This window comes from Augochlora pura, chromosome 6 (assembly GCF_028453695.1).
Source record: "Augochlora pura isolate Apur16 chromosome 6, APUR_v2.2.1, whole genome shotgun sequence".
Taxonomy (NCBI): domain Eukaryota; kingdom Metazoa; phylum Arthropoda; class Insecta; order Hymenoptera; family Halictidae; genus Augochlora; species Augochlora pura.
The window spans coordinates 3503756-3517277 of record NC_135777.1 but is presented as its reverse complement, the minus strand read 5'-3'; the positions used below and the strand labels follow the sequence as shown (position 1 = coordinate 3517277).

At 48.4% G+C, this 13522-nt stretch overlaps 1 protein-coding gene across 1 annotated transcript in view; it reads right to left on the bottom strand.

Annotated features, from left to right (window-relative positions):
* Kdm3 (Lysine demethylase 3) overlaps positions 1 to 13522 on the bottom strand; it is a 222062-nt gene that overhangs the window by 162114 nt on the left and 46426 nt on the right. Inside the window, exon 3 of the mRNA XM_078182497.1 lies at positions 9388 to 11548. Coding sequence (XP_078038623.1) covers positions 9388 to 11548 — 2161 coding nt within the window. The remainder of the gene's footprint in view (positions 1 to 9387; positions 11549 to 13522) is intronic.

Sequence of the window (13522 nt, the reverse complement as noted above, 5' to 3'; positions counted from 1 at the left end):
CAGAGCCTCGCGAGCCGTAAAAATATTCCACGTAGGCGCGCGCAGATGGATCGCAGGTAGATCGCGATATTTCTCGTTTTATTGCGACATTTACCGCGCCGTGATTTTCCGGCCTCTTATTTTTAGCCGCGGGATTATCAACATCCGGCCGGTCCCGGCGATCTCCCCCGACGCTTTCGGTTCGACGCCGGCGGGAGCGGGACGCCGCGGTTAACTAATTAATTCCGCGAAGATTGAGCAGGTGAGACGGCCCCTGAATCGTTAACGAGCGACGCGGATCCGTTCGCCGGGAACCGCGTCGCGCCGAAATTCAATGGCCGCCTCACTGTCGCGAAACGAGCGGAATTTATTCGTCGTTAATTTCGTATTCAATTTGTTCGTTTCTTTTTTCACGTCCCTTTTGTCCGCTAATTCGGTTCTTAATTTTAACGTCGATTAACTTCTCTAATTTATCAATCGCTTTGAGGCTAGAAGTGCCGAGCTTTAACAGTTACGGTTGCAATAATTATAGTAACAATAATTACATATGTAATAAAATTTTATTAACTAAATTAATTGTCTATATTAAAATTTTATATTTAATTCAATTATATATTATTTAGGTAATTTATACAACAGTTATTTTTATTATAATGTCTGCTTAAATTGAATTTATTCAATCGTTTTCTATCAAAGAGTCTTCACAATTCAAATAATTTTAAAAGAAAGCAAATATTGTTCAATACAGTAGACTTCAGTGTTGAACTTCATTCTTGATAAATAAACTTCAATTTTTGCACGAGAATTTCGTGACTTTTCGCAGGACAATTTAACTCGTCAAGACAATATTTTTAAGATAAACACAGTATTCGAGCGATGCGGGTCAACTCTGACCCATAATTCTCTTTATCATAGCTAACACAAATTTATCTTGGGTCAAGCGTGACCCGGCACCGCTTTGCGCCTGTAAAGCTTCCCAAATCTGAAACAAGTCTCCTACAATAACAATTCCCTTTTCCATTGCTATAAAAAGCTTTGTTCATCCGCGACGTATAAATTAAACGAATTTAGTTATGCGTACAATGCGGAGCCTTTCGGTGATGAAACATTCCTGCCGTTAGTTGGATCGCGATTAGAGTCGTGATCCAAAGTAACGACGATAAAGTCTCCTCTATTATAGCGGCGCGGCCGTGTGTCGCGCATTATTATACGCGTTGCTATTTGTGTACGCGATTTCGAGACGAGAAACACGGCCCTCTCTTCCTCCCGTTCTCTTTCTCTCTCTCTCTCTCCCTCTAGCTGGATTCTGCTCGTTAAGTCAGTGACCCGAATAGAGCCCACGTAGGAGGAAACGGGAAGTCATTGACGCAACGCTGATTTTTCTGCCGGCGCGCGCGCGCGCGCGCGCGAGAGAGTTCAATGAAGCCGAACGAAACCTTCGGAATCGGTTGCACGCTGAATTTCCTTCTGTTCCCCTCCCCGCGAGGCCTGCGTTCGGCCTTTAAACCCTAAGCGGACGACGACTTTTTCAACCAAGCGAGGTTGCAGGACGAGGCGGCGATTTTCTTAGCTGTGTCTTTTGTGTACAAATTATTTTAATTTGTATATAATACAAATATAATTTATACACGATTGTATGCAACTGTTCTCAATTATATAATTTATATACAATTATCTTAAATTGTATATAATACAAATAGAAGTCCCTTCGGACATGTTTATTAAACGGAAAGTGGGTATAGTCGTTTAAAGAGGCTCGTCTTTTTGCCAAAAATCGGCTTGCCCCGCTGCGAGACCGTTCTGTACGCTAATTGGAAGTCGCGGTTAGGATAGCGATCGTTAGAAAATAAGATCGCGCGGGACGAGCTGGACACGGGTGGTACTCCGAAAGGAAACCCGGCTAGATTGAAAGAGCATCCGCCGCGGCAGCTGTAATCGGGCCGCTATTCGACGTAACCACAGACAACTCGGTCGGTGCACCGCGTGTTCTCTGCTTTCACGGTGCCGTATAATCTGTTACACCGGATCCAGAACGGCGAGTGGCTCCGCGAGCACCGATAGCTAATTACGGTCGCGGGGAAAGGAGCGAGCAAGATGGAGAGGACGGGTCTGATAGATAAACGGTGGAGCTGGCGAGCGAGAGAGAAAGGGAGTCGTCTAGGGAGAGATAGAGAGAGAGAGCGGTCGAGAGAGAAAGGTAGAGGGAGCGATTGAGAAAGGAAGAGGGGGAGCTATCAAGAGAGAAAGAGGGCGAAAGCTATGACAGGAGGAAAGGAGAGAGAGAAAGAGAGCGATCAAGAGAGAACAGGAGAAATATAGCAATGAACAGATAGAGAGAGAGCGATCAAGAGAGAAAAAGAGCGATGAAGAAATAGAGAAAGCGATCAAAAGAGAACTAGAGTTATCAAGAGCTAAATAGAGATATCAAGAGCCAAATAGAGATATCGAGAGCGAAATAGAGATATCAAGAGCGAAATAGAGATATCAAGAGGCAAATAGAGTTATCAAGAAGAAAAGGGGGCTATCAAGAGAGAAGAGAGTAATGAAGAGATACAGAGAGCGATCAAAAAAGAAAAGATGAGAAAGAGGGCGATGAAGAGATAACGGCGATCAAAAGAGAAAGAGGGCGATCAAAAGAGAAAGACAGCTATCAAGATAAAAAGAAGACTATCAGGAGAGAAAGAAGACTATCAAGAGAGAAAGAGAGCAATAAAGAAATAGAGAGAGCGATCAACAAAGAGAGCATGAGTGAATAGAAAGGGTGATCAAGAAAGAGAGCGATCAAGAGCGAAAAGGAGAAGAGAAAGAAAACGATCAGGAGAGAAAAGGAGAAGAGAAAGAAAGCGATCAAGAGAGAAAGAGTGAGAAAGAAAACGATCAAGAGAGAAAAGGAGAAGAGAAAGAGTGAGAAAGCTATCAAGAGAAAGAGCGATCAAGAGAGACAGAGATAGAGTTAGAGAAGAGAGAGAAAGGCAGAGGGTAGGATCGGTCATCGGGCAGACAGATTTTGCACGCATGTGCGTGACGAGCGTGTAAACTGTCGGCGCTGATGGACGTGTGCCACGTGAACCGCATAATGAGCGGCGATCATTGGCTGACCGTTCGCCCACACGGCCTTTGAACGCAGCGTTTCCCCCCTCGTGAGAGACGATAACGCGATGACCTCGAGATAAATTGGTCATCCGCGCGGTGTTCAATGACACCCCGACCCGGACCGACGAAAGAAGAAAGTCTGCGTGCCGTGGCTGCCAATTGGTTGCGCAATGAATTCGTTCGAAATGTCAAAGAGGTAAAAGGACAGGCCGCGAGAGAGCTCAATGAACGTCCCGTCCCCGTTACCGGACTCTTATCGAGCCTTATCGGGGCTTATCGCCGAGACGCGACCATCTCTCTCCCTCTCTCTCCTTCTCACTACCAAAACCATGTCACAAGAAGATAGATTAGCCGGGCCAGCAACTAAATCAATCAAAGATAGCAGCTTATCGGTGCTAGAATGATCGACGCCAGCAATAACTCTTTAACCAATTAGCTTACACGATCTCTCCGAAAGTGGGCACCCACGACACGTCGCGAAACGTCGGCAATACACCCACTAACTACACATGTATATACACCCGCCAACCAAACGTGATAATAGATATTTCGTTAAATTATTCCGAATCGATTGTTGTCCTGTAGTCTAATCTATTCTATTGTTTTTCTATTTTTATTCTACTTTATTCTAGTTTATTTGATCTCCTTTTTCTGTTACATTCTATTTTATTTGACCTTTTTCCTATTTTTAATCTATTTGATACTATTCCACTTGATCCTTTTTCTATTTTCATTCTATTCTATTTTACTCGATTCTTTTTCTATTTAATTCTATTTTATTTGACTTTTCCCTATTTCTGATCTATTTTATACTATTCCACTTGATCTTTTTTTCTATTTTCATTCTATTCTATTCTAGTCGATCCTTTTTCTATTACACTCTATTTTATCTAACTTTGTTTTACTTTTATTATACTTCATTCTATTTCAATTGATCCTTTTTCTATTAAATTCTATTTTATTTGACTTTTCCCTATTATCAATCTATTTTATACTATTCCACTTGATCTTTTTTCTATTTTTATTCCATTCTATTTTACTCGAACCTTTTTCTATTACACTCTATTTTATCTAACCTTGTTTTACTTTCATTCTATTTTATTCCATTTCAATTGATCCTTCTTGTATTTTTACCCTGTTTCGTCCTACTTCATCTGATCCATTTTCCACATTATTCTTGTTCTATTTTATTCCATCTCCTCGAATCGTGCGCTATCGGGTGTTTCACGGTGATACGGACGACCTCGGCTGATTTCAGCGAGCAGATCGCGAGTCGCGGCCGGAACAAGGGAGGCGGGAGAATCACAGTCGGAATATCATGGCCGAGAACCGAGAGAGAGAGAGAGAGAGAGAGAGAGAGAGAGAGAGAGAGAGAGGGAAACTTTTTTCAGGAAGAAGGTGACACCGAGACCGGGACAAGGTCACAGCCGAGCATAAAACGTATCGATCATTCTCATTTGTTTTGCTCGCCGACGGAGAGTGACTAAACAATTTTTACAGCTTCCTATCGAGCATTCCTGGCAGTCCTTTCCCTCGGTACCGGTTACCGAACGATCTTGGACGAGGTCTTCCAGCGGCGCGAGACGAACACGCAGGAGACGTCGGAGGCAGAAAAGTGCCGAGAGTCTGACCTTGTGCCCAAATGCCAGTTTCTGTTGCCACAGTCGCCGATTGCTTCTCTCTCTCTCGATCTCTCTCTCTTTGGATGTGTGCGCGGAAAGGTCGACCGGGGAGAAGAGGGAGGCTTGCATAAGCGTTAAATCGTGCTCGTTACACGGAGAGGCCACGTAATTGGACGTATTTGGAGCAGAATAACAGCGCGGCACCGCGAGCCCCGTGGTTCCTTCGAGGAAAAGTCGGGAAATCGCGCGGTCTTCCGGCACGGTCGTTGGTCGATCGGAACCGAGACGATCATTTTTCATCGCGACGCGTTTCCTCGGATCAACCGCGGATCTGAATTTCCGTGCTGCACTCTGGGCGCATCACCCAACGAAACTGGATTCTTCTGCGGAAAAAACGCGAACTGAATTGAACACGATATTATTACTAACATTAATAAGATGACATTGTTTAACCCTTTCGCTTCGGGAGTCCAGTCCGCCGAAGTGTCGCCACGGAAGCACGCGCCAGAGATGTGCACAATGCGCGCAGATTTCGAATATACGTATTTTAAGTCTTAAATAATTACTATGTTTGATAGAATAATTGTTGCTGTAATATACGTATTCTATATTGTACATGTTTAATATGAAAAGACAAGATTATGTACAAGTCTTTGAGACGTTTGAGGCGTCACTAAAAATTGTTATACTATTTCTGAAAATAACTGTAATCAGACTCGTTTATATTCACAGATTGTTAAAACAGATACTGCACTTGCTAATGAGCTCAATATCATATGCATAAATCGCAATAAGTCATATCAAATAGAAATGAAGGAGATCAGAAAATATGTTTAAAATGTAATAAAAATAGTTTCGATTATAAGGTATTAATCGATTATAAGTTATTAAGGTTGATTTACTGTATTATATATAAACTTCTTACTCGCGCAAACACTATATCGCGGTAAGAACTTATGCGACCCCCTAATACGTATACATCTTTCATAGTGAAAGGGTTAACGGATACTAGAACGCAAAGATCTGGAATCCACGGAAAAACCGGCGGATGAATCGCTCCGTAATAGGAGCCGAAACCGAAAGACAGCAATTAACGGACGCGACTCCGATGATTATCGTAATTATTAATGCATAATCGACTGCCGGTGCCCGAGTAGAATAGCCCAGCGGGGTAAACGCTGCGAGCCAGGCGGCCATAACTAGATCGAGCAGAGGCAGCAGACCTTTAATTAGGTATTCCACGGAACAGAGGAGCGTTAATAGAGCCTTGGGCCTCGCAAAGGGCCAGGTTTCGTGCGGTCGGCCGCGATTACGTGGTTCCAGGAGGCCTGCTGAATTTCACGCGGCGATCGAATACACGCTCGGGGTTCATCGATCGACCGATCGATCGATCGAGAGAGAGAGAGAGAGAGAGGGAGAGAGAGAGAGAGAGAGCCGGCCTCCGCTCGCGCCCGCGATTAAGATCGGCTCGAGCAGAGAGGTTTCCGTGGCCCGAACGAACGGGGGCCGCGCGCGCGTGCTTCCACGGCGCGCACGAAAATCAGCGTCGGCGAAAGCGCCCGAGAGCACCGCGTCCCAGAAGCAGCACACGAACATCTCGCCGGTTAATGAAGATTTCGCGTGACATCGGTAAATACCGGCGGCGAATCGGCTCGGGATCTGTGCCGCGACCGCGATCGATTTTTCCTACGCGTGCGCGCGCGCGCCATGGATCTCGCGGGGAACGTTGGCCAAGGATAACGCTTTCCACTGCCGCGACTATTTCGTCGAATAAGCATTTCGCTTAAACTTTCGCTTCAACTGCTATAGTATCGTACTTGGCACAAAAATTACTTAATATGCAGTGCCATTTAACACGTTAAGCGCCACGCGCCGGTCCCTAGGAACCGACGCTAGACTTTTCGGTCCAAATTGACCAAACAAAAACCGATATCGCATAATTTAAATGTTCAGTCTCACAAGTACGCAAGGATCGACGCAATCGCCGCGATAGAAGAACGAGAAATCTAACGTCGGTCCGTAGGAGACCGACGCGGCTCGATCGGAAAATCTAGGGACCGGCGCGTGCCGCTTAACGTGTTAACTGGAACCATTCGTAATGAATCACCAAGAGATTAGGCAAATTCCAAAGTGGATAAGCGACTCGCGAAATCTGTGCGGACTGGTGGGACTTGAAAGGGTTAAAGTATATATTTCTTTAAAATATTGCGTTTGCATTGATCTCTGATCGATCCCTGATCCATATCCAATCAGACCGCGAACAAACATTATCCTTGTTTTATATATAGAACGTTCTACTCGTCGACGGAGGCTCACGAATTTGCGAATCGTCGCGATTAACACGTTGAATGCCACGGGGGTCACCGGTGACCGGCACTGAACTTGGCACCGGCGCGCTCAGATTGATGAAAATATATATATAATTTAAACAAATGACAATACTTATAATTTTTTTATTATTATCATCGTTGATGTAGAGGTGTGAGGAAACGAATGCCTTATAAAACAGCTGAAAATAGTTTTATTTATACATGAAATATAGTTTTATTATGTGACATTATATGTATCGCGTAATAGAAAATTCATCGTGGCGTCACGGACAATTCCTGTAAAATGGGCGTGGCCATTCAACGTGTTAAGAAGAAAAATCTGGATCCGCTCCGTCAGCGACGACAGCCTCGAAAATCGGGGATTCGCTCGCAAGCCTGTCGCAATTCGCGACGTCCGTCGTTGGACGAACGACGACGGCCGTGGGTGGACCGACACGGTTTCCCTGATGAATCGGCTTCGGTCTCGCGCGGATTCGGCGCCGCTGGAGCCGGGAGCGCGTCCTCGGCCGGTTCGCGGAATACCGCGATTTTTCTGTCTTCGCGTGCAAATAAACGTCGCCGCGCGGCCGGTTTATTTTCGCCGCGGCGATCTCGCCGGCAAATAAACGGGTTCCGAGGACTGTTCAATACCAATGTCGCGGCGGGAAGGAGCGGAAGCGCGCCGCTGCATCGTCGGGCCCCGAATCTGCCGGCGCATGGTGGGCCTGATCGAGAAATTCGGCGAAATTCTGTCAATAAATCGTCTTCCTATTAACAACATCTACTGAACAACTCTTCATACTTTTTATATGTCCAGTAGCCTCAAAAATTAATAGATTAATAAAATACAGTATAAACTTTAAATAATAGAATCGTTGAAAACTGGAAGTCTTATTGTCAGTATTATTCTGTGTACAAAATTTCTTCCTTCTTTATTTGAAAGATGTTACATAACAAAAGGTTTCTTTTTCAACGCAAAGGGCAATCATTTGTGACAAGAGATCGCATCTATTAACAAACAATAAGAATAACTTGAAAACTTACGCCGAACGCGGTACAAAAACTTTGTTAAATTTTATATTATTAAAAGAGGATTCTTCCAGCGAGAAATTGAACTTTGTCACACGCGGATTGTTTTCAGTATACTTCGGTATCCCTGTACCTATTCTCGAGAGGTCAAACCGTCGATGACCTCGAAATAAAATCGAGCAACCCGAATTCAAAGGAGCTCATCCGCAGAGCGGTGTCCTCCTGCGAGGTCATCCTCGCCGGGTTCATCAGCACCGACGGGGGCGTCATAGGTGGTTAGGCTTATTCATACCTAGAATCGGCTCCGTTTCGGGTCATCGGTTCGCGCGCCGGAGCAACGAAGAGAGAAAGAGAGTCTCTCGTCTATCGCAATAATCCGACGGAAGTCCGAGGCTCGCAGCTGGCGCCCGGAAACGCACGCAGACGCAGGTACACGCGCGGCTGCGTCCTGTTGCCCGGTTTTTCGTCTCAGTCCTCCACCTTCAACGGCCGGCAGTCACGCGAGAGCAAACAAAGAGACGGCCGGAGCCGAGCGGGCAACACGCAGCTGCCCCGAGCTGTGCCTCGATGCTCCGATGGCATTCCGTTTCCTCGGACCGGGACGCCGCACGCAAGGTGCTCGCCACCCGACGCGACTATTATGCCCTCGTATTCTTTCGGACGGCGAACGATCGCATGTAAATCGGCTGCTTTCTTACCCGCCGCCGACGTTCCACGCTCTTTCGGCCGACCGAACGCCGCTCGTGACCGGGACTAGAGCATCGTTGCGTTTTATAGAAACGACCGGGAACGCCGCGCGTCGAATCAAGTTGTTATCGGGGCTCTGCGGCTTTCGTTTGAATGCTTACAGGCCTGGCATTTGTAATAAAGGGAAAGTTTTATCCTTTGACAGAGAGTTTGTACACGAAACCAAGCCTTTCAATGCGATCCGAATTGTACAGCGCGTGCGTACAATAATCTGGAAATGCGGAAATCCCAAGGTGATTTCAATTAACTTTTTCTTTTAGAAAAATGTTAGGCACCTTTAACGAGTTATCAACGGAGCACGCGCCTCATTGGTCACTGTTTTTTTTTTGCTAATAACTCGTGAACGTAGCTTCCTAGAACAGTTGCATTCAAGGCAAAGTTGCTTCAAATCACCCGAGGAAACCCTCCTTTCCGATTACGAGTGGTTCGAAGGACACTCTTTACGATGGTAGATCAGAATAGAAAGAGTACAGTTGTAGAACGAAACTGAACGGTCGGGACCATCCTCGAGCGAGGTTAGACGGTCCTAGTTCCGTATAATCGGCTGAATGAATGATAGAGAGAATGATAGAAATAGAATTGGAAAGAGAATGAATATGGGGACTCACCGAAGCATCCTCTCCCTCTCCATGAGCTCCTCGGGGTTGGGCTGGGCTGGTCCCAGGAGGGCGTGGGACAGGGGCGGGTACCTGGGCGACCTCCAAAGCATCTCGGAAGCGACCGCCGGATGATGATGTCCCGGTGGAGCGGAGCTCTGGTAGGGGCCCGGTGGCGCGGTGGCCGCGGCCGCGGCGGCTGCGGCGGCGGCTGCGGCGGAGCTGGGCCCGGCGGCGGGCGGCGGCGGCTGGGGGTGGGCCATCAGCAGCGAGGTGTGCTGCACGCTCTGCACGTGCCAGACCCTGGCCGGCGTGGCGGCCGCGGTGGGTATCGAAGAGGTGGTTGTCTCGTCGACGCTGAGGGCGGAGCTCCTGCTGCCGCTCCTCTCGTCGCCGGAGCCGGCGCTCCTGAGGGAGCTTACCCCGCTGTCGGAGCCGCTGTCGCCATAGGTTCCGGTCGCGACGGCGCCGCCAGCCGCGGGCCCGACCCCACGGATGCCGACGGCCGTTGGCACTCCGGCGAGCACACCAGTCCCAGGTATACCGGCCCCGGCCTCCACTTCCATGAGGCCGGCCTCATCGCCGCCCCTCCCAGCGTGAGACTGTTGTTGCACCTCGAGGAGGCTAGACGGTTGAAGCTGGTGGTGATGCTGGTGGTGCTGATGGGGGCTGCTGGCTACCCGGTGCTGGTGGAGCTGCTGGGCCTGGTGCTGTTGCTGTTGTTGCTGCTGCTGCTGCTGCTGCTGCTGCTGCACGTGGTGGTGGATCACCGGGCTGCTAGAGTAACGTTGCTGTTGCTGGTGGTGGTGCTGCTGCGGCGGCTGCTGCTGGTGGTGGTGCTGCTGATGGTACTGCTGCAGGTGGTGATGGTGGTGTCCAGCGATCGGCGGTGGCGGCTTGTTCAGTTTCTCGGCTAGGATGACGGGACTCTCGTTGTGTCGGTTCCGGTCCTGCTCCCGCTGCTGCTCCAGGAGCAGGCTCTGCCTGCCAGAGCCGCCGCCGCCGCTGCCACTAAGCGGACTCAGCCTCTCCAGCACGGAGCCTGAGTCCTGACTGCTCGACTCCAGCAGCTCGACGACCGATTCGACGCTGGCCGCCCTCGCGCCGCTTACGCTGCCCACGCTATCCTCCGTGCCTAGCTCGGTGGTCAGCTCGGTCCTCCTCGACCCTCTGTCCTCGTCCTCCTCTTCCTGCTCGCGCTCCTGCTCCCGCTCCCGCTCCTGCTCCCGCTCTTCCTCCTCCTCGCGCGGCTCCTCTTCTTCCTCCTCGACGCCCTTCGCCTTCGGCTCGGCTGCTGCAGGCTTCAGCAGCGCGGCGTCGGCATCGAGGAGGACGCTGCTCGCTTTGTCACCGACCAACGACGGCTCGACCAGCGACGAGCCATTCACGAACACCTGATCCTTGCCGGCGGCGGTCCTCCCCCGGTCCTCCTTTTCCGAGCGATCCGGCTGCTGTTTCCGCTCGGCGACTGCCAAGCCCCCGGGCTCCGCTTTGTCCGGAGGTGGAGGCTCCGGCTCCCTGTCCCGTTCTCTCGACTGGCTCTCCTCGTCCTCCTCGAGCTTCTCCGGCTCTCTCTCCGCCTCGACCCGCTTCCGACCGGCTTCCTCCGCCGGCTCCTCCTGGTCCGACGCGGCCTCCTCGCTGTTGCCCTTACCCTTCCTCTCGGACCTGAGCTTTCTACCCACCGGGCTTGTTCTCAGTCTCTTGGTCAGAGGGTCGCAGTGCTCCTGGTCCTCGTCCTGCTCCTCCTGCGGCCGACGATCCTCGACTCGGGCGTTGCCCAGCCGCTCCTCTTTCTCGCAGGACTTTGCCGATGTCCTCGAGATGCTGCTCTCCTGCTGCTGCTGCTGTTGCTGTTGCTCTTGCTCCTGCGCCTTCGCTTCCTGGACGGCAGGCCTCGGCCTTCGTCGCACCGGCCGCTGCGACGCGCTCTCGACCGGGCTTTTCACCGCGGTGCCCCGCTTCCGGAGCTTCGACGCGCTGCTCGACGCGCTGTTCGCCTCTTCCAATACCGTTCGCGGTATTCGGTTGCTCGGCCGGCTAGACTGCGGTCCCTTGTTCTCCCGATCCTCCTGCCGCGTCGACAGACCGGTCTCCGCGTCCTTCTCTAGCCTGTCGCGACTCGCCCCCTCGCTCACGCGTCTACGACGGCTGTTCCGCACGCTGTTCTTCTCTGGAAAAAGGAACAAGAACGATTAGATACCATAGATCGTGTCTTTGTCAACGATGTGTGGAAGCGTTGGATCGTTTGGTCGAGGTCGAACGGCAGTCGGATTTTGCTAACCGATTTATGTACCTTGTTTCTTCGGTAAACGATTATTGACGAGACGCGAGACTACTTTAACCTTTTAGGTACGGCAGGATTTTCCGCAAATAAAGTTTTTCGTAACTAAATTACGATTTTCTCTTAATATATATTTTTGCCGGATATCTGTATATAGTACTAATAACATATATTCTTTTCTTAATATATTGTATATACACACTTTCACTTTAATTGTTTGCTTTAATAAATAATAAAACAATTGAGCAAAGCACGAGCCATTCGCGAAAGCCACTATAGTGGCGCGTAGTATCTAAAAGGTTAAGATAAGCGGACGGCTGAGACTACTTAGGATAAGTTGTGAACAAGATAGGCTTTACCCGAAAACTTGATACTTTAAGGACTGATAGTCTTTTTACCAATAATTTCTTATCTGTTATTCAGATTATAGACATTTCACAGTATTGAATAGCTTTTTAAATATTGGATACCTTTCGCGATGTATAAAGTGAATAAAGTAAACATAATAGATGAAATAAGTATAGTTTAATGCTTTCGTAAAGTGTGAAATATAAAAATGTTTGCTTCAGCTGTTCTATAATAACAAGTTGATTTAAAATTTCTACAATTAAAAGAAAATATAAGTAATACAATATTATGTTACTTATAATTATTATATAATATCTAATATCTACATCTATTATATAATAAATGAAATAAACATTATTATTGTGAAGAAAATACAAAAACGTTAGCATCCTTATTATAGTAACAGAAACCGAAAGATATAGGAAAATGAGATACGATTTTCATTTAACATTTTTCTAAGAAAAAAGATAATAGAATGATTCCTGGACTCGAAAGAGAATCCGAGAAATGTTCCGGTCGGTAAAGCGTTAAGAAGAAGTAGGATCCTTTCTTATGGGTTCCCCCTATCCTTCCCCAATCGCGACATAACAGTACTAAAGAGTATAGTATATCGACAGCGTCGGTCGACCGATTCTCCATTGCATTTCGATATTTTCCCTCGAAATAGCCGACGATTTTCCAGGGTCACGTCAACAGCGGAATTACGTTGTCCGGCGTATAATCACGGCTATCGATCACGCAGGCTAGACGCACTCGTGGCCGGCGCTCTATGCGGCGTAACCGGCGGCCTATCGGCGTGTAGCCTTGTTCAACCTTGTCGATTAAGGTCGATCGATTCAGCGTAGCTGCCCCACCGAGAGAGCCGAGAGGGCACACCGCGCCGAACCGTTTATCACCGCCGCCGGCAATTATGCTGGAGATTCGCTAATCTCTTTGATGCACGCGCGCAGCGTGCCGCATAATTCGACGCGACGCCCGCGCGCCGCGACCTTTGGAAAAGGTGTTGTTGCACGGCGCGCCCGCGCCCCACCCCGCCGCGGATACAACACCGGAACTATGCGGATAACGAATCGAGCTTGGCCCCGTTGCGACGGGAATTCCAGCTGGCCTGAATTCGACGGTGGTGCGACGTGCACGACGTATACCAGACGTGATTCAGAACCTGGCGTCGAGCAGGAGGAAAAACGATCTACGGTGGGTCGCGTGAACCCCTTGCACTATAACAGGGCTTCTTAAACTATGGGTCGCGACCCCAAATGCGAGAGATTTTAATGTCAAATATTTATATATACCATTTTATAACATCGCTAGAGTTGGCGGAACACAGTGGACTTGCAGCGTCTAGACACGCGCATTTGTTGATGTTACCTAATAAATTTGTTATTGTTACCTAATAAATAAATCATCGTAAAATATTAATTTATTTTTCTTTTATATTTGTATGGGGTCGTCAAGAAACTCGCAATCATAAATGGGGTCGTGAATAACAAAAGTTTAAGAAGCCCTGCACTATAA